Raw genomic sequence first — 20664 nt, forward strand, 5'->3', positions numbered from 1 at the left:
TCTTAGCAATGCATATCACTAATCAAAAATTAAGTTTTGATATATTTACTGCAGAAAATTTACAAAATATCTTCATGTAACATGATCTTTACTTAATATCCTATTGATTTTTGGCATAAAAGAACAATCTATAAGTTTGACCCATATTGCTACAAATATACCTGTGCTACTTAAGACTTAAGAAGGTTTGCTAAGACTTAAGAAGGTTGCTACTTAAGAAGGTTTTGTGGCCTAGGGTCACATATACAGGTCCTTTTCAAAAAATTAGCATATTGTGATAAAGTTCATTATTTTCTGTAATGTACTGATAAACATTAGACTTTCATATATTTTAGATTCATTACACACAACTGAAGTAGTTTCAAGCCTTTTATTGTTTTAATATTGATGATTTTGGCATACAGCTCATGAAAACCCAAAATTCCTATCTCAAAAAATTAGCATATTTCATCCGACCAATAAAAGAAAAGTGTTTTTAATACAAAAAAAGTCAACCTTCAGATAATTATGTTCAGTTATGCACTCAATACTTGGTCGGGAATCCGTTTGCAGAAATGACTGCTTCAGTGCGGCGTGGCATGGAGGCAATCAGCCTGTGGCACTGCTGAGGTGTTACGGAGGCCCAGGATGCTTCGATAGCGGCCTTAAGCTCATCCAGAGTGTTGGGTCTTGCGTCTCTCAACTTTCTCTTCACAATATCCCACAGATTCTCTATGGGGTTCAGGTCAGGAGAGTTGGCAGGCCAATTGAGTACAGTAATACCATGGTCAGTAAACCACTTACCAGTGGTTTTGGCACTGTGAGCAGGTGCCAGGTCGTGCTGAAAAATGAAATCTTCATCTCCATAAAGCTTTTCAGCAGATGGAAGCATGAAGTGCTCCAAAATCTCCTGATAGCTAGCTGCATTGACCCTGCCCTTGATAAAACACAGTGGACCAACACCAGCAGCTGACATGGCACCCCAGACCATCACCTGCACACGCCTGTACACAGTGGCTCTGGATGTTTCTACTCCAGACTCAGTCCACTGCTTCCGCAGGTCCCCCAAGGTCTGGAATCGGTCCTTCTCCACAATCTTCCTCAGGGTCCGGTCACCTCTTCTCGTCGTGCAGCGTTTTCTGCCACACTTTTTCCTTCCCACAGACTTCCCACTGAGGTGCCTTGATACAGCACTCTGGGAACAGCCTATTCGTTCAGAAATTTCTTTCTGTGTCTTACCCTCTTGCTTGAGGGTGTCAATGATGGCCTTCTGGACAGCAGTCAGGTCGGCAGTCTTACCCATGATTGCGGTTTTGAGTAATGAACCAGGCTGGGAGTTTTTAAAAGCCTCAGGAATCTTTTGCAGGTGTTTAGAGTTAATTAGTTGATTCAGATGATTAGGTTAATAGCTCGTTTAGAGAACCTTTTCATGATATGCTAATTTTTTGAGATAGGAATTTTGGGTTTTCATGAGCTGTATGCCAAAATCATCAATATTAAAACAATAAAAGGCTTGAAACTACTTCAGTTGTGTGTAATGAATCTAAAATCTAAAGTCTAAAAATCTAAAGTCTAATGTTTATCAGTACATTACAGAAAATAATGAACTTTATCACAATATGCTAATTTTTTGAAAAGGACCTGTATGTTATCATGTGGAAATATGATTCTTCAAATTGACTGTTTAAACTGTTATATGTAGTCAGATCTATTTTTTATTTCTTCTTTTTTTTCTGTTCAGATTGCAGTTGCTTTTGTTGGCACACTGGCTGACATAGTGACACTGCAAACTTGCAAGCTGACCTTGTTTTAAACCAATTGCATGTAATAAATTCAGGTTAGGAAAAAAAAAAAACATGTTCAAGACTTAATGCATTAGCTCATTTTAATTAATTCAAACAAGCAGCAAAATAATGTTTTGAGTGAACTGCATAAGTGTGAACATTCTGATAAACATCTCCATTTGTGGTCCACAGTTTAGAACGACATGAGGGTGAGTAAATCATTACAGAATTATAAATTTAGCACAAACGATTTCTTTAAACGTAATAAATTAACTTGGTTCGCAAAATTAACAACAGCGTGTTTCTAAACCTCCAAATTACTTTTCAAAACATAACTCTGAAACTGTAACAGACTCTGAAATGCACAATCCCGCAATCTACCGTCATTTACAATATAACTCACGGGGAAAGGAAGATCTGTTTTATTTTCAGTGAAGGACACAGCATCCATTCACAAACATTCATAACACATCTTTCATTATGTGTGCTAACGGCATCATTCTCAACCCTGATCCTGATGACACAAACTCTGCACTTTTCCGATCCTTATTTACAAACAATTATAGCACTGAGCTGCATGAACTGAAGTGCTGCGGGTCTCCAGGACCAGAGCTAAAAACCACTGTGCTAAAACATCACCAACATTAGTGCCATTTATACCCTGATGTCGGAAAGTACAACGAGACCACAGACAGTGTCATTTCTCATTACGGGAGTGTCTTAAAAATCACTGTGAGTCTTCACCTTCAGATCGGAGATTCACAAACTGGATATCTGGCTACAACGTGACATTTTGGCACCAAAAGGGAAACTGAAAAATAAGTGCCCAGTTTAAACTTCCACACTCAAAAACTAAAGCAAATACTGAATGTGTTCCAACAAAACATCACAAATTGTTGCTTTTCGCATGTAAAAAAAAGGAATACTGAACTTGCTTTTACAAATACATGACACAGGCTTGAAGAGCTGAGCTTGGCTGTGAAGGAAGTGAGTAACGAAAACGAGACAGCTGGAAGGGCAAACACACACTCCACCTGGGGCGACACAATCCCCATCCCTGTCTGATTCGGTCCGTCAGTCTCTGAGGGCGGTTTGTGTGAGCGTGTCGGTGTCTCATTTGGCTTTGCCGGCGTCCTGTGTCTCTTCCTCCACCACTACAACGGGCAAATTGTGGAACTGACCATTGGCATCCAGCTGTATCTCTCCTGTCTCCTCCGTTTCGCCTTGCACCACCTCCTCGCCTCCTTCCACCACGGTCGCGCCGCCCCCCCGCTTCGTCGCCCTCGAGCTGCAGCTCCATGACGCTCACGCTGTGGTCAGCGGCGGCCGGGTCTATTTCGATCAGGGTAGTGCTGTCCTGGTTCTCGTCCTCCTGTACGACACTGACGACGCCCTCTTGCATCACAACCGTACCTGCGACCATCTGACCGTCCTGAGCTACGCCGGCAGCAGTCGCCTTCTGCGTCAGCTGGACTAACTCGACGGGGCTCATGACTGTTCCAAGCTGTCCGTGGTCCTGCATGGCTGTGGCGCCCAGTAGCGTGAGCCCAGATGCAGGATGGAGCGCGATGGCTTCGGTTTTGCCATCCGAACCTGTTGCGATTCTCGTGAAGAGCTGTGAGCCGGCTGGCAGGGCGTGTAGGGTGACCGTATTGGATGGTTGACTAAGGCCGGCCACTGCGAACGACTGGCCGATGGAGGAGAGTGTGATCGGGGAGAGTACGGTGAACTGCTGGGGCTGGAGGGTGAGAGGCTGGGCTATGGATGTGCTGAGCACGGTGGTGGAGGCGGGCCGCTGGAGGCGGGGGCGTTTGGGAGCGCGTTTGGCTGGAGGGGTGGAGGGGAGAACCAGACTGCTGAGGGCCTGCGATTGAGACAACCAGCTGAGCGACTGCTGCCGCTTCTGCTCCTCTACTTGCTGTTCAAGTGCTAGACAGAAACACAAGAGATGGCATTGTTTTCAGTGGATTAAAACAATCCATGAGTGTGTTACTGTGACTGTTCACACTTTAGTTTAGGGACTAATTCTGACTATTAACTAACTATTAATGGAGTAGTTCACTTTCAAAACAAAAATTTAAAAATTAAAAAAAAAAAATTACTCTCCCCCTTTTCATCCAAGATGTAAATGTCTTTCTTTCTTCAGTCAATAAGGAATTATGTTTCTTAAAGGAAAACATTTCAGGAATTAACTCCATATAGTGGACTTCAATGGTGGCCCAAGGTTAAACTTCCAAAATGCAGTTTAAATGGCTCTAAACGATCCCAGCCTAGGAAGAAACAAATTGACAACTTATACTTTTTAACCTCAGACACTCGTCTTGTCTAGCTCTGCGTGAACTCTGTTTTTTCCGGTTCAAGACAATTCATTTTATTCCCCAACTTCAAAATCGTCCTACATTGCTGCAGAAGTACCGACCCAGTGTTTACAAAGTGAACATGCAAAGAAGACCAAACAGCCTTTACAAAAAAAAAAAAGGTTAAAGGTTAAGGTTATGGTTTTCAACAAACCATAAAGGTTTGACCTTGATTATACAGACTATGCATGCGCCTCACAGAAACAAGACAAGACGAGCATTTGAGGTTAAAAAGTATATATATATTGTCAATTTGTTTAGAAAATGACAGCTGGGATCATTTAGAGCCCTTTGAAGCTGCATTTAAACTGCATTTTGGAAGTTCGAACTCATGGGCACCATTGAAGTCCATTATATGGAGATGATTCCTGAAATGTTTTCCTCAAGAAACATAAATTCTTTACGACTGAAGAAAGAAAGACCTGAATGTCTTGGATGACAAAGGGGTGAGTAAATTATCTGTAAATTTTTGTTCTGGAAGTGAGTTAATCTTTTAACTATGACTTTTGACTTAATAAAGTCCTAATTCACTGCTTATTAAAGGATTAGTTCACTTCCTGAATAAAAATGTCTTGATAATTTTATTCACCCCCTTGTCATCCAAGATGTTTAAGTCTTTCTTTCTTCAGTCAAAAAGAAATTAAGGATTTTGAGAAAAAACATTTCCAGGATTGTTCTCCATGTAGTGCTGTGTCCAACAGGTTGAAGGTCCAAACTGCAGTTTCAAGAAGCTTTATAGGATTCACATGATCTCAGCTGAGGAAGTGTCTTATCTATGAAACGATTGGTCAATTATAGACTTTTTAACCACAGATGCTCATCTTGCACTAGCTCTGTGATGTGCAAACACTCCATCTCATTTTTTCCTCCAACTTCAAAATCGTCCTACATCATTGTTTTTTTTTTTGTAAACACATTTTTTAGGGCTGCCCCCTAATAGTTGACTAACCATTAGTCAACGAGAATAATCTTGGTTGACCCAAAAATGTTTTGTTGCTTGGTCACAGAAAAACAAATTAAATAAAAAAAAATTCACAGGAGGTGGCCAAGTCACGCAGTCCGTGATGGGCAGATTGTTATCGGCTGGTCTGTGTGGTAATATAGAACATCAGACAGGACATCCAAACTCTGAAATATGTAAGTAGTAGCAACTTCACATACATGGCCGCTCAATCTAATGTTAACCTAGAAATATGCCCTATTCAAGTATCTGTGCAGAGTGTGAAAGCTGAATAGTAGCGCTTACTGCATGACAGATGAAGCGCCAATGCGCTCATTTGCTCTTAAAATACTCTGTAATTTTTGGTCATACAGATAAAAGTAATTCATCTTTCGAATCTGTAAAGACTCTATGTTTATTTGTGTGCACTCAGAAAAACAACAAAACGTTGTGCTTTAGTAAAATAAAGCAAACAGGATGTGTTTTCTGGATGTCTCGGTCATAATGAACTTGAGAGCAAAACTTTGAAACTCCATGTGTACTTGCCTTACAGACATGAAAAATATATCTATAGAGAGTGAAATGTTCAGATGGTTCGGATGGCAAAACCAATTCAAACAGAAAACAAAAATTCTGTACAAAACAAAAATTCTGTACAGTAATCCGTATGAAACATGCATACAGTCATATCGTCTACTGTGGAGATGATGAGTCAGTGACTTAAAAACAAAGAAAGCGTTAGTTTATCAATAAATTATTAAAATGTTAATGCAGCCTCATTGCTGTTTTTTTTTTATTTCCCTGACACATTCACAATCATTACCTGCGCTGTGGCAAGCTTTATGTGCTTGAGCGCTTATTAGGCTATGTAGGCAATTAAAGGCCCAATATTATGATTTAAATGGTTTATTAATAAACGTGTGACTAATAGTCGACGTTTAAAAATGAACGACTACTAGTCGACCAGAAAAATCTTCAGTCAAGGGCAGCCATTCTTTTTTGCACATTCGCTTTGTAAACACAGAGTCAGTACTTCCACCTACGTCACACGTGACCCTTCCAACATGATAACGTAATGCGTGGGAGTCGACCTAGTGCAAGACAAGCATTTGTGGTTAAAAAGTATATCAATTTTAATGTTTATTAGAAAATGACCAATCGTTTCGCAAGATAAGACCCTTCCTCCTCAGCTGGGATCATGTAAAACCCTTTTGAAGCTGCACTGAAACTACAATTTGGATCAACCCATCGGCCACCACTGAAGTCCTGGATGACATGGGGTGAGTAAATTATCAGGGATTTTTTATTCTGGAAGTGAACTATCCTTTAACTGTTGATAGAGTAGTTTAGTTTAGGTATGGTGCATGATTAAGGTATCTAAAATATAGTCAGGAAGAAAAAGGTATAAGACACATAATATGTGCTTTATAAGCACTACTAAAATGCTAGTATTGCATGCTAATAAGCAACTATTTAATAGTGAGAATTGGTCCTCAAAATAAAGTGTTACTCAGTGACTTTATCATGGTAATGAGTGTTCTTATGATACCTGCTGATAGACAAAGATAGAAGTATACTTCATTGACAGGATCATCATTTGCAAATTAACTGAATTGATAGACAAAGTGAGCTTGGAAAATGTTACAGCTTGTCCAAAACTAGTAGTCTGAAAACATCCCTACTGTCTCTTGACTCACTTGTCAGTGTTCTGAGGACCTGCGTCTGCTCCGGGTCTGTCATTTGCCGTCGAACATTTAGAATTTGTTTGATGGAGTCCAGCAGGTCAAACACTTGTGCCAGGTTACTCAGAACTGCAATCTCTGCAAGACACACCACATGATCACATCTCACGCACACATACAGTACTAAACACCAATTCAACATTAATAGCCACATTCTACTTCCACCACTATAACAGAATAACAACACAACATGACCTAAAATAAAATGCAACTACAGGTGAAGCTTATAAAATGAGACCCTGGACCACAAAACCACTCATAAGGGTCACTTTTTTTTGAAACTGAGATTTATACATCATCTGAAATCTGAATAAATAAGCTATCCATTTATGTGAGGTTAGTTATGATAGGACAACATTTGGCCGAGGTACGACTATTTGAAAATCTGGAATCTGAGGGTGCAAAAATAAATAAATAAATATTGAGAAAACTGTCTTCATGGAACATGATCTTTAATGATTTTTAGCATAAAAATAAAATCGATAATTTTGACCCATACAACGTACAGTGCTACTTACTACAATGCTACTTAAGACTGATTTTGTGGTCCAGGGTCACAAATCTGTCTTCAGATTATTTTAATTGGTTAAATGAATTGATTAAATGTTAAAAAAAAAAAAAAAAACAGAAAGCCCTAATATAAAGGTAGATGTCTAATGCTTTTTTATGCATCCTGACTGACTTACACTGCTAAAGAGTTGGATTCTCATGCTAAACATGGCCAAAGAAAGAAAAAAAAAAGAAAAGAAAAAAAAAAAAACGAGTTGGATGTATGACAGAGTATTCAGATTAAAGAGGTTGCCGACAGCGTTTCACAGAAGTTGGTCAAAAAGTATGGGATTATTTTTGTGCCAATAAGAATGAACGTAACTTTATAAAACTGAACATAACTTTCCAAGAAACGATCAAAAATATGCCACTGCAAAAGAAGAAAAACACAATGAAAATGAAAAAATGAACTCAGTCGCACGAATTTAACATGCTCTTTAAATATGCTTCATTCTTTGTTAATGATTTTCAAAGAATCGTTTTTGCGAATCATGGATTCTGAATGCGTTGCCACAGCTTTCGCTTACGCTTCGCAAATTTTCGTTTGCTGTTTTGGCACAAACCTCTCGTGGGGGCGGGCTTAACAGCGATCTACTCTGATTGGCTAATGAGCTTTTGATGGACAGTTGCTCTCTGACCTGGAAGCACGGACGGTGACGTCAGTGGCGCAATACGTTGTGCTTTGTTTATAGAAACTATCAGAACTGTTGCACACTGTACATGAATAAAACTTTTATCGATGTTATTGATTAACGTTACTTTAGCAACACGAACTTACTTCAGGCTGCCCTGAGGGACAAGCTGAGGTGGAAGATGATGCTGCTCCGTGTCTCTCCTGGGAGCTGAAATACTAATAACATTAATACTTAATATAAACAAAGCACGACGTATTGCACACCGCAACAACTTTCCAATATGCGCGCCACTGACGTCACCGTCCGTGCTTCCAGGTCAGAGAGCAACTGTCCATCAAAAGCTCATTAGCCAATCAGAGTAGATCGCTGTTAAGCCCGCCCCCACGAGAGGTTTGTGCCAAAACAGCAAACGAAAATTTGCGAAGCGTAAGCGAAAGCTGTGGCAACGCATTCAGAATCCATGATTCGCGAAAACGATTCTTTGAAAATCATTAACAAAGAATGAAGCATATTTGAAGAGCATGTTAAATTCGTGCGACTGAGTTCATTTTTTCATTTTCATTGTGTTTTTCTTCTTTTGCAGTGGCATATTTTTGATCGTTTCTTGGAAAGTTACGTTCAGTTTTATAAAGTTACGTTCATTCTTATTGGCACAAAAATAATCCCATAAAAAAGGATTTGTCATTTTGTTTTTAAACCACGGAATCAACAATGTTACCAAAGAACTGTGTTTTTGGTTGTGAGGGAAAGATAACCTTGCCTGACTTCCCAAAAAAACCCAGCAGTAAGGGAACAGTGGATTCAGTTTGTTTCTCCAGGGCAGCAACGGAGTTATGCAAGTGTGTTTGTTTGTTCCCGGCATTTCAACGATGAGTGTTTTTATAAACAAATTAAATGCAATTTAAGTCAATACAGTTTTTGTTCCCATTTTATTTATATCAGTGTCACAGCTATTCTGGTAACACTTTAGAATAGGAAACAGACATTCACTATTAATGAAGTGTTTTCCCTCAATAAACTCCTAATATGCTGCTTATTAATAGTAAGGTAGTAGTTAAAGGAGAAGTCCACTTCCAAAACAAATATTCACATATAATGTACTCACCCCCTTGTGATCCAAGATGTTCATGTCTTTCTTTCTTCAGTCTTAAAGAAATTATGTTTTTTGAGGGAAACATTTCAGGATTTTTCTCCATATAATGGACTGATATGGTGCCCTGATTTTGAACTTCCAAAAGGCAGTTTAAATGCAGCTTCAAACGATCCCAGATGTGGTTTTAAAAAGATCCCAGCAGAGGAAGAAGGGTCTTATCTAGCGAAACAAACAGTTATTTTCATAAAAAAAATACTGTTTAAATACTTTTTAATCTGAAACGCTCGTCTTGCCTTTCTCTCCCTGAACTCTGTGTATTCTGACTCAAGACAGTTAGGGTATGTTGAAAACTCCAATCGTATTTTCTCCCTCAACTTCAAAAACCATTTCAAAATCATTCTACATCACTGCAGAAGTACAGACACAGTCTTTGCAAAGTGAACATGTAAAGAAGATCAAACACCCTTAACAAAAAAGGTAAAAGAGCGATACAGGGCGATTTTGAAGTTGAGGGAGAACATGAGATGGGAGTTTTTCGACATACCCTAACTGTCATCAGCCCAAATACAAAGAGTTCAGGGTGAGTAAGACAAGACGAGCGTTTGATATATAATATAAATTATATTATTTTTATGAAAATAACTGATCGTTTCGCTAGAAAAGACCCTTCTTCCTCAGCTGGGATCTTTTTAAAACCACATTTGGGATCGTTTGAAGCCGCATTTAAACAGCAGTTTGGAAGTTCAAACTCGGGGCACCATATCAGTCCATAATATGGAGAAAAATCCTGAAATGTTTCCCTCAAAAAACATAATTTCTTTACGACTGAAGAAAGAAAGACATGAACATCTTGGATGACAAGGGGGTGAGTACATTATCTGTAAATTTTTGTTCTGGAAGTGGACTGCTTCTTTAATGGTCCTAAAATAAATTAACTGCTAAATAAACTGCTTTTGTGAAGAAAAAAACAAAACAAAACAAAACAAATTATAATTTAATGAACAGACAGCCTGTCTGACATTCACATTGGATTTATTAATTAATTTTGGAGTTTACTGTGAAAAATCACTGACAGTTTAGGTTTACGATTAGGAAGGATTCAGTTTATAGTATTATGATAATTTTTTGTGGCATTCGCAAACAGTGATCGACAGTTCACTCTGACAGATTCAGTGATGTCATAGCTATAATGTGATTGGCTTTCAAGGCACATGTGATCTAAGTTGACTGTAATGCTTTCTCCAATAGTAGAGCTGCAGAAGTTAAATCTTTTCATTTAAGAGTATCTTTGTCCTGAAGATCTTGAAGAGCTGGTTTAGGTGTGTTTGATCTCCAAGAACAGAATGGGACAAACCTGTAACAGATGACGTACTGACCTGCGTCCTGTAGAGAGCTCTGATCAGTGCGTAGCTGAACTCCTCTCAGCAGACTCAACAGCTCTGAGCGGATATTGGACACCACCTCCCCCATCAGCCCCACCTCAGCAATACCCCTCCAGAAACTCAGCGTCTCATCTGGGGGGTCAAACACACAGTTCAGCTCTCATGATGTCTGTGGATGCCACCTTCATAAACGTATGAGTGAGGTTTGATGAGCAGCACTGACACATGACTTTCTGAATGTTTACCTGAGATCTCGGCTGAGTCTCTTTTCTCTGGGGTTTCTACCGTGGCTGTGCTCCACTCAACCGTACCAATAACATCATCTTTCTTCTCCTCTGCTGTGGCCATCTGACCTCCGTTACCCACAGAAACATGCCCTGCAGGACACACATAACAGACACTATGAATTGGGGTCATTATATAACTAAGGGTACATTTTATGTCCAGTGATGGCTATATTTTTCCTAACAACTTTCCTAACGTATTTTATCTATTGAGAGAATACATACTATAATCACGAATACATTTTCTGCACCCTGTTTTTCAGTTTGCTTGAAATCACATTTATTTACAGTTGTATGTGAAAGTTTGGGAACTGCTTTGCAGAATCTGTGAAAATGTGAATAATTTTAACAAAATAAGAGAAATAATACAAAATGCATGTCATTTTTTTTTATTAATACTGTCCCGAGAAAGATATTTCACATGAAAGATGTTTACATATAGTCCACAAGACCAAAAAATAGCTGAAATTACTAAAATAACCCCCTTCAAAAGTTTGGAAACCCTTGATTCTTAAAGGAGAGGTCCACTTCCAGAACAAAAAATTACAGACATTGTACTCACTCCCTTGTTATCCAAGATGTTCATATCTTTCTTTCTTCAGTCGTGAAGAAATTATGTTTTTTGAGGAAAACATTCCAGCATTTTTCTCCATATAGTGGACTTCTATGGTGCCCTGAGTTTGAACTTCCAAAATGCAGTTTAAATGCGACTTCAAACGATCCCAAATGTGGTTGTAAACGATCCCAGCCGAGGAAAAAGGGTCTTATCTAGCGAAACGATCAGTAAAAAAATACAATTTAAATATTTTTTAATCTCAAACACTCTTCTTGTCTTTCTCTCCCTGAGCTCTGTGTATTCTGACTCAAGACAGTTAGTGTATGTAAAAAAACTCCAATCATATTTTCTCCCTCAACTCCAAAAATCATTTCAAAATCATCCTACATCACTGCAGAAGTACGGACCCAGTCTTTGCAAAGTGAACATCCAAAGAAGATCAAACACGCTTAACAAAAAAGGTAAAACAGCAATATAGGGCGATTCTGAAGTTGAGGGAGAACATGAGATGGGAGTTTTTTGACATACCCTAACTGTTTTGAGGCAGAATACACAGAGTTCAGGGAGAGCAAGACAAGATGAGCATTTGACATTAAAAAGTATATAAATTGTATTATTTCAATGAAAATAACCAAACATTTCGCTAGATAAGACCCTTCTTCATCGGCTGGGATCATTTACAACCGCATTTGGGATCGTTTGAAGCTGCATTTAACCTGCATTTTGGAAGTTCAAACTCGGGGCACCATATCAGTCCATTATATGGAGAAAAATGCCGAAATGGTTCCCTCAAAAAACATAATTTTTGTCACGACTGAAGAAAGAAAGACATGAACATCTTGGATGACAAGGGGGTGAGTACATTATCTGTACATTTTTGTTCTGGAAGTGGACTTCTCATAAATAATTTGAACAAAATTAGAGAGATTATACAAAATGCATGTTATTTTTTTTATTTAGTACTGTCCTGAGTAAGATATTTTACATACAAGATGTTTACATATAGTCCACAAGACCAAAAATAGCTGAAAACATCAAAATAACCCCCTTCAAAGGTCTGGAAACCCTTGATTCTTAATACTGTGTGTGGTGACCTGGATGATGTACGACTGTTTTTTTCTTTCTTTCTTTATTTATTTATTTATTTATTTTTTGTTTAGTGATAGTTGTTCATGAGTCCCTTGTTTGTTCTAAACAGTTAAACTGAGCACTGTTCTTCAGAAAACATCCTCTAGGTCCTTTTGCATATTTGAACCCTTTTCAGCAGTAACTGAGGGACTAAAACACAACTATTAAAAAAGGTTCAAGCATTCACTGATGCTCCAGAAGGAAACACGATGCATTAAGAGCCAGGGGGATGAAGATGTCCTTTTTTTTTTTTTCTTTTGTTGAAATATAATTTTTTCCCCATTTAGTACAGCTCTTCGGAGGCAACAGAAGATGCATGCATGTTTCCCAGAAGACAAAAGAAGTACAATTTACCTTGATCTTCAAATTCAAAAAGTTTTCACCCCCCCGGCTCTTAATGCATCATGTTTCCTACTAAAGTATCAGTGAATGTTTAAACCTTCTGTAATAGTTGTGTTCGAGACCCTCATCTGTCCTCAGTGTGAAAAGATGGATCTCAAAATCATACAGTCACTGCTGGAAAGGGTTCAAATATGCAAAAGATGCTGGAAAACTGAAGAATCTACAGGACCTAGAAGATTGTTTCTGAAGAACAGTGCTCAGTTTAACTGTTCAGGACAAACAATGGACTCATGAACAACTATCACTAAACAAAATAATAATAATAATAAAATAAAAAAATAAAAAAATAAAAAAAACAGTCGTACATCATCCAGGTAACCACACACAGTATTAAGAATCAAGGGTTTCCAGACCTTTGAAGGGGGTTATTTTGATGTTTTCAGCTATTTTTGGTCTTGTGGACTATATGTAAACATCTTGTATGTAAAATATCTTACTCAGGACAGTACTAAATAAAAAAAATAACATGCATTTTGTATAATCTCTCTAATTTTGTTCAAATTATTTACATTTTCACAGATTCTGCAAGGGGTTCCCAAACTTTCACATGCAACTCTACCTTACATCACAGTTTTTTTTCCAATGTTCGCTTTTGGAATGAGTACAAAATAATGAATAAAAAAAAATGTCAAGATTATCTATAATAACTTAATTTCTATAATCTAAATAGCCAAGAAAAACAGACTGAGTTTAAATGTATTTTTCTTCAAATTAAAAAAAAAAAAAAAAATTTACTCATGATTACTCTATAATAATACTGAATAGTGACCAAAAATTTTGAAAATCATCAGAAGGCTGAAAAATATCAATTTTTACTTTAAATATCAAACCTCATTTCTAACTGTGTCATTCAGCATGTGTGTGTGTTCTGACCCTGAGCTGTGGTGGGTGTGCTGAGCCCACTGCCGTCCGGTGGGAAGCGTGTGTTGTTGATCAGCAGGTCGAATTTGGTGCTGCGGCAGGTGTTTGTGCAGAGAGTGCTGTGCTGATAGAAATCCAGCTGACCCGAGTCCATCATCTTCCTTCATGACACACACAGCTTTCACAGGTTATGACTAATACTCAACTGAATGACTGTTTTTTTTTTGTTTGTTTTTTTAAAGATCTGAAATATCAAAAGAAGCAGGGAATTTTGTTTGATCTTGTATAACAAATGAGTCCGATATACTGGCCCACTTTATCACATTCAACCAACATTTATGATACAGCTGTTGTCAAATCTGATTGAAGATTTCAAATATAAAAATTTAATTGTAAGCTTGGTGAACGGTTTTGGAGAATTTGATGTTTCCCCATTCAAAGAGATTGGAGATGCACTTGCATGCCCAAGAGGCGATTCAAAGATGGTCACCGAGTGAAATGACTAGTCTTAAAGGGACTTTGCTGTACTATAGAGGGTATGCATGTGACGTCACCGTCAGCCGGAATGGCTGCGGCTCCGCACACCGAGTGGCAAAAAGACTGAGTGGCAGCATTGGTTTCAACGTGAATGCTGCGACAGAACACGCAAAGCACCTCTAAAACCAGAACAAGCTTTGCGATCGACTGTACAAATAGATTTGACAAGAAACCTGAGGTATATTTTTACAGACTGCTGAAAGCTACTGAAAAGAGAAGCAAATTACCCACTGCAATTCAAAAAAACAAATGGTCTCCAGGCAGTGAAACACAGATTTGCAGTTATCATTTCATGTTAGTATGTTGAATTGTGCAGTAAAATCATACATCCTACATACTGTATTATAGTATATCGTATTGACAACTCATCAACTAAATATTTACCACCTTAAATTCTGCATAACTGAATGTTTTTAAATAAACACTGACAAACACTACATACGTTTTTCAGCTGGACAATATGACGATATATAACACTTATATAAGTGATCACAGGGGTTTGAACCAACCTATTTTGTATTTACAAAATGAGTTCACAGGCATATTTGCTTTATTAATCAGACACATATAAGTGTTAGAAAAACTTTCCTTGCCATTAATGCTTGTATAACCCCTTATTTACACTGCTTGCGTTTATACCAGCTGTGCTGCTGCACATTTCAGAAGCACCCCATAAGTGGCTCTCCACACTGCTTTGCTAAAGATTCAAGTCTACGCCTTCTTCGATTAAAAATAATAGCTAGTGCAGTGGCTGTGATATACATAAACCTACCAACATCAGTCATCATGACTTATCACAAGAGGAAAAAAGTTTTAGTCGCATAACATCGGTTAATGGAAACACTGTCATTCTGCAATCGTTTTTTATCAACATTTATAAAATACTGCAAAAGTTTTGCTCAAATCTGTAATAGAAATGCACCTAATGTCAGTTCCTAAACAGTGAACCAATCAGAAGATGCCGAAGGCAGGGGAAGCGTTGCAAGCTTTGGTCTACAGTAGTAACTTGGCATGAAAACTGTTTTATATGAGGTGGAAGAGGCACTCTGTACAGCCCTGCACAGGCTTCAAATATAGGGTCTAGCCCGGCCCTGGCCTGAGATGCTCAGGCCCTAGCCCGGCTCTGGTCCGACAGCAATTATCAGAATTCTCGCCCAGAGTCCGACCAGAGTCTGACCCAAGCCCGTCTTCCCCCAACCCTGATTCAATATGTAGGATAATATTTGCTATATTTCGCGCATTGTGAACCGTGATCTTGCTCTGCCTGCTACAGTATTTTTTCCTATTTGCGTTCACCTTCAGCATCTCTGGCCTCTATTAAAAGATGTTTAAAGAGTTTGTAATATTTCCACACATGACATTTTGAAAAATTATTGCATGCAGTTTGTGTGCAAGCCCGGAATAGATTGGTTGAAATATGTCTAGTCGATCGGTGCATCTGCACTCATATAGCCTAAATTAAAGATAGATTAATCATTGTTAAAGACACAAAGTTAATCATCAAGACAAGTATTTTGACATACTTTTTTAGGCTATTTGTCCTTCAGAGACGCGTCTCTCTGTGATTGCTTGAAAATTTAAATTAACAAGGCTTAAAAACACATGCAAATGATAAACTTTCGTGACGACGTGGCAGTGGCCCGATAGGGCCAGTGACAAATTCATCAACTGTCCCGAGCGTTTCTCACGCTGGCCCTGGGCCATCGGGCACTCCTTATTGTTGAGCCCTGATTAATAAATAATTCAAAAATATCCTTACTATTTCCCCCTGACATATTCATGGTAATAACTTTTGACGGTGCTTTTCGGCAAGCTTTAGCCTATTTGCGTGCCCTTGAACGTGGAACTGTTCCAGCTGTGCTGAAGGCGCGCTCACTGCTGCTGCTGACGGAGACACTAAACGCCTTCCGAGCCGATCTCGAAAGTGAAAGCAAAAGTCTCTTGTTGCTTCCACCAACGTGGAATTTTTTCATCACCATAATTGGTGTATGTCTAAAATATGAAACTAAGGAGAAGCCTAAAACAGGCCCGAAGCCCGGCCTGCATCTGAACTATGACGTGAATTTGCCCGAAGGAGAATAAAAAAGTTGAAATGCCGGGCTCTAGCACTCTGTGCTGCATTTTTTATAAAATCATTCTGGGTGCTGCATCTTGCATTTTCAGATGCAAAAATGCATTCTGTGTGAACGGCCCCTAACAGCTTGTGAAAAAGTGAAAAAAATTACTCATTTCACATGCATAAGTGCCAATTTCATAGAAACAGTCATGAAAACTCAATTCTGAGTGCCTTAAAAGTGCATACCTGAGCATAACCCCACCCATCCGGATCGCTCGCTTCCAGTCCTTCAAGGTGGCTTTACCCGACATGTGCACAAACTGCTTTGGACTAATCAACTGATCCTCATACTGCATAAAAACAGAGAAAGCCAGATTAAACACATTACCAGCGGATATCTGCGGCATTAATGCTCTACACGACACCAACCTTCACACATTTGACATTGATTCCTGGGCAGACAAACTTCTTGAATAGGAGGATGGCTTTACTCTCGCCGCATGTAATGGGATAACCGAGCTCCAAATCCTCTCCTTCAACAGATGCCTCATCTGAACATACACACACACACATCAACAAGAGTTTATTGTGGCAAAATTCCATAAGTTTTATTTAGAGACAGAAACTGAAGCGTAATCCGCTGCTTGGAGAGAGCTGATAACTTTGAGCAGACCTTACAGCATTTACAGCTTAGATGCATTTGGAGGAAACTACAGACTGATTACTGTCTAATAATTATGATGTGAATTAAAGACATTTTAAACTACATGGTTACATTTAAAGAAGAACACATGAGCTGTGCAAAACCTGCTGTCATGATACAAAGAAAAAACACTACTATTAAGTTTTGGGGCACAGTTACCTTGTGTCTCCACTGCCACAACTGCAGCATCCGCCTCACTGCTTTCCTCTCCAAGCCTATCAAACATGAAACATCGTCTATTACATCAAGCTACAACTGTTTACTCCCAGGAGAGTTAACTGTTTGTGATGTATTATTATATGTTTGTCTCTTGTGTGCTTGTGTGTTTTGATCCGGGTCGTCACACTCACCCAGCTGTGATGGGTTGCAGCTGCAGGATCATCTGAGTCTTGCTTTGGTTGTCAGGATCTATATCCTCTTCCTCAGTGCTCTTCACCACCACCATGTCCTCCACAGACACAGTGACTTCTGTCTCTGCCATAGCCCGTGCTCTCCTTCAACACTGAGGAGTATGACAGTCCTGCTGAATATTTTAGATTTTACATAATCAGTCTAAAGTTTGGAATAATTGTGATTTTTTTAAGGTTCATGAAAGAAGAATTGAAAATAACTGTTTTATATTGTTTTGTATTGTAAAATGTAATTTATTCATGTGATCAAAGCTGAATTTTCATCATCATTACTCCAGTCTTCAGTGTCACATGATCCTTCAAAAATCATTCTGATATGCTGATTTGCTGTTCACTGTAATTATCAGTGTTGAAAGCAGTTTTTGATGCTTAATATTTTTGTGGAAGCTATGATATGTTTTAATGATTCTTTGACAAATAGAAAATTCAAAAGAACAGCATCTGAAAAAGCATTTAAAATCTTTTTTTAGATTATAGATATCTTTGCTGTCACTTTTGATCAATCTAATGTGTCCTTTCTGAATAAAAGCATTACTTTTTTAATCTAAAAATAAATAAATAAATAATAATAATAATAATAATATAAAGGATTGTGTGACACTGAATTTCAAATAAAAGAAATTAATATATTACAATAGGAAATAATAAGAAAACTTTAAATTGTAATAATATTTTACAATATCACTATTTTTACTGCATTTTTAGTCAGAGTTGGTGACCATAATATATATATATATATATATATATATATATATATATTAAACTTTTGACCAGTAGAATACATAACAATAATAATAATAATAATAATAATAATAATAATAATAATAATAATATGCATTTATGTTTTTTTTTCCCCATTAAACTACTAATTTTAAGATTAGAAGCAGATTTTTTGTTTGATGTCAAATGACATATGCTTAATGACATTAATAGTAAACATATTTAATTTTCTTAATACACAATCCTGGTGTTACTTGGCACACTTAATTTGTTCATGTAATTACAATTTTGAACTGAAATGTATATAAATTTAATAACATGCTCCACCTCTTAAGCAACATAAAAACATAAAACTTTACAAGTAAACAATGGTGATAGTCGACACCGGACATTTAAACTTTAAACACCATTGTAGAATTCAGTGTTTTAAGGCTTGATATTTTGATATTCTTTTCTTAACAGAAATTAATTGAGGCACCAAGAATAGTGTCTAAACACGTAAAATTCACACTGGAAAAAAATGTGCATTTATATAGTTTTTACATCAAAACAATGCAAGTTAACCAAATCTAAACCAGTCGCCTTTCAAGGTTTAAATGTTAAAATGGCCTGAAAAATTACCAAGTATTAAAACAATAAATAAACATGGTTTATATTAACTAAATAAAATATTGATTACTTCAACTGCACTTGTATGTAATGTACAAATATGTACACTCTTAAAAATAAAGGTGCTGTAAAAGGTTCTTCAAAGTGATGCCATAGAAAAAAACATTTTTGGTTCCACATAGAACCATTCAGTCAAATGTTCTTTAAAGAACCATCTCTTTCTTACCTTTTTATAATTGGAAGAACCTTTTTTTCGCCACAAAGAACCTTTTGTGAAACAGAAAGATTCTTCAGATGTTAAAGGTTCTTTAAGGAACAATTTAAACAAACAAACAAAAAAAAACAAAAACAGAGGATTTTTCTATGGCATCGTGAAGCACCTTTATTTTTAAGAATTTATATACATCTACATTTGAAAAATTAAAATAATAAAACAAATCAAAATAAAAACGTTTATTTATTTATTTATTTATTTATTCCAATTTGCTGCTCCTGTGTCTAATGAAGACTACTAACTCGCTGTCTTTCTACCAGATATGTGCAACATGGACATACAGCAAGATTTTTGGACGTGATACCATAGTAATACTAGGCTTTACTTTGGATTACGTTGGAGTAAATAAATATCACAATCTGGACATCGTACAATACTATGGTATGTCAAAGTTCCGTGGTATGATCACTATGTGATATCATCACTGCACCATGACACACTGCCATTTACATTCACCATAATAACACCAGATTCTACTAAAACACCACAGTTAATGATTAGTATCAACCACCAAATGTCGTCCAAAATTCATTTGACAAACTAAAACACTGTTCCAGCGCTTAACAGAGATCTCGTGCGCGTTTATTATGGTTAAACAGCAGTAGCAATATCGGTGTTAACTGTGGTAACTTATTTTGGCGGAAACAATGTTGGTTGCCATGGTGAATGTTTCTAAGCGACTGCACTTTTTGTAAGTGTTGTGTTCTTCGGTGGCTAATTCGGTTAGCATGTTAGCCCTTCATGTTGCGCCATTCCATTCTCACTCCTCTGTAGGTCGTGATGCTAACGTGCTAGGCTAACCCACACCTTCATTTCACAGTTTGTTTGTTTTGGGGCGAACGTGTGTTTACAAACAAACAGCACATTCACAAACACCTCAAGCGCGGCTAATTCACGCAGCGTTCGCTGGCCGTACGGGCGGACTGTATCTAAATGACGCGCTGGCGTCGCGCCGCGGTGTTCTGTTCTCATGACGTCTCCCGTGCGGCGGGACGCACACACACAAACGACGAGACGCTCCTCCGCCATTCGAGGGGGCTGCCGCTGCCACCCGAGCCGCGAACGCTTCTAGTCGACGTGCCGTCGAAGTTCTCCGCCGCGCGCTTGTGTTTATCCGGTACATTTGAGAGAGTGAAATGCGCTGGACTGGCCTTACCGTTTAGATCGCGCTCGGTGTCATCCTTACATAGCGAGAGGCTTTGAGTGAACATGCGCAGTTTGTTGAGCTACACTTCCTGCTCAAGCTCGTCCCTGTTCCAGCTAAAGCCATGAGAGACTGTACAATGCACCCAAGACTGCTCCTACTAAAATAAACGAGGTTTATGGAAAATTTGGATGTGTCAGAATCAACTTAAATACGTGAGAACTTACGGTGAAGTTTAGAAAGTCACTGTTTAGGTCTGATCGTCCGCATTTCACAGACTGAGGCTGTTGTTATCGTCTGTTTTGTTGGAATACAACAACTTCACAACATCAGCTGTGCTTTGAACTTATCTGCTGGACATACGTGCACACTAATATTGGATATAATTGTTCAAACCCATTAAACCTGCTAATGGCAAGCAGTTGCAACAAATCCATAATAATAATAATCACAATTACTATGGATTTAACTTATGAAGCAACTGGGCACTGATATGCAAATTGGGAATACACACAAATT

General features: G+C 38.1%; 1 protein-coding gene across 1 annotated transcript; it reads right to left on the reverse strand.

Annotated features, from left to right (window-relative positions):
* Positions 1-2730: 2730 nt before the first annotated feature.
* Positions 2731-20329, reverse strand: gmeb1 (glucocorticoid modulatory element binding protein 1). Its single transcript, XM_051136516.1, is given in 11 exon segments — positions 2731-3032; positions 3034-3692; positions 6758-6880; positions 10456-10593; positions 10707-10838; positions 13705-13853; positions 16532-16635; positions 16715-16836; positions 17148-17203; positions 17339-17511; positions 20158-20329. Coding segments are annotated over 10 exon segments (1770 nt in total). The 5' UTR covers positions 17470-17511; positions 20158-20329; the 3' UTR covers positions 2731-2876.
* Positions 20330-20664: the final 335 nt, after the last annotated feature.

This window comes from Labeo rohita, chromosome 19, assembly GCF_022985175.1.
Source record: "Labeo rohita strain BAU-BD-2019 chromosome 19, IGBB_LRoh.1.0, whole genome shotgun sequence".
In the NCBI taxonomy this organism is placed as follows: domain Eukaryota; kingdom Metazoa; phylum Chordata; class Actinopteri; order Cypriniformes; family Cyprinidae; genus Labeo; species Labeo rohita.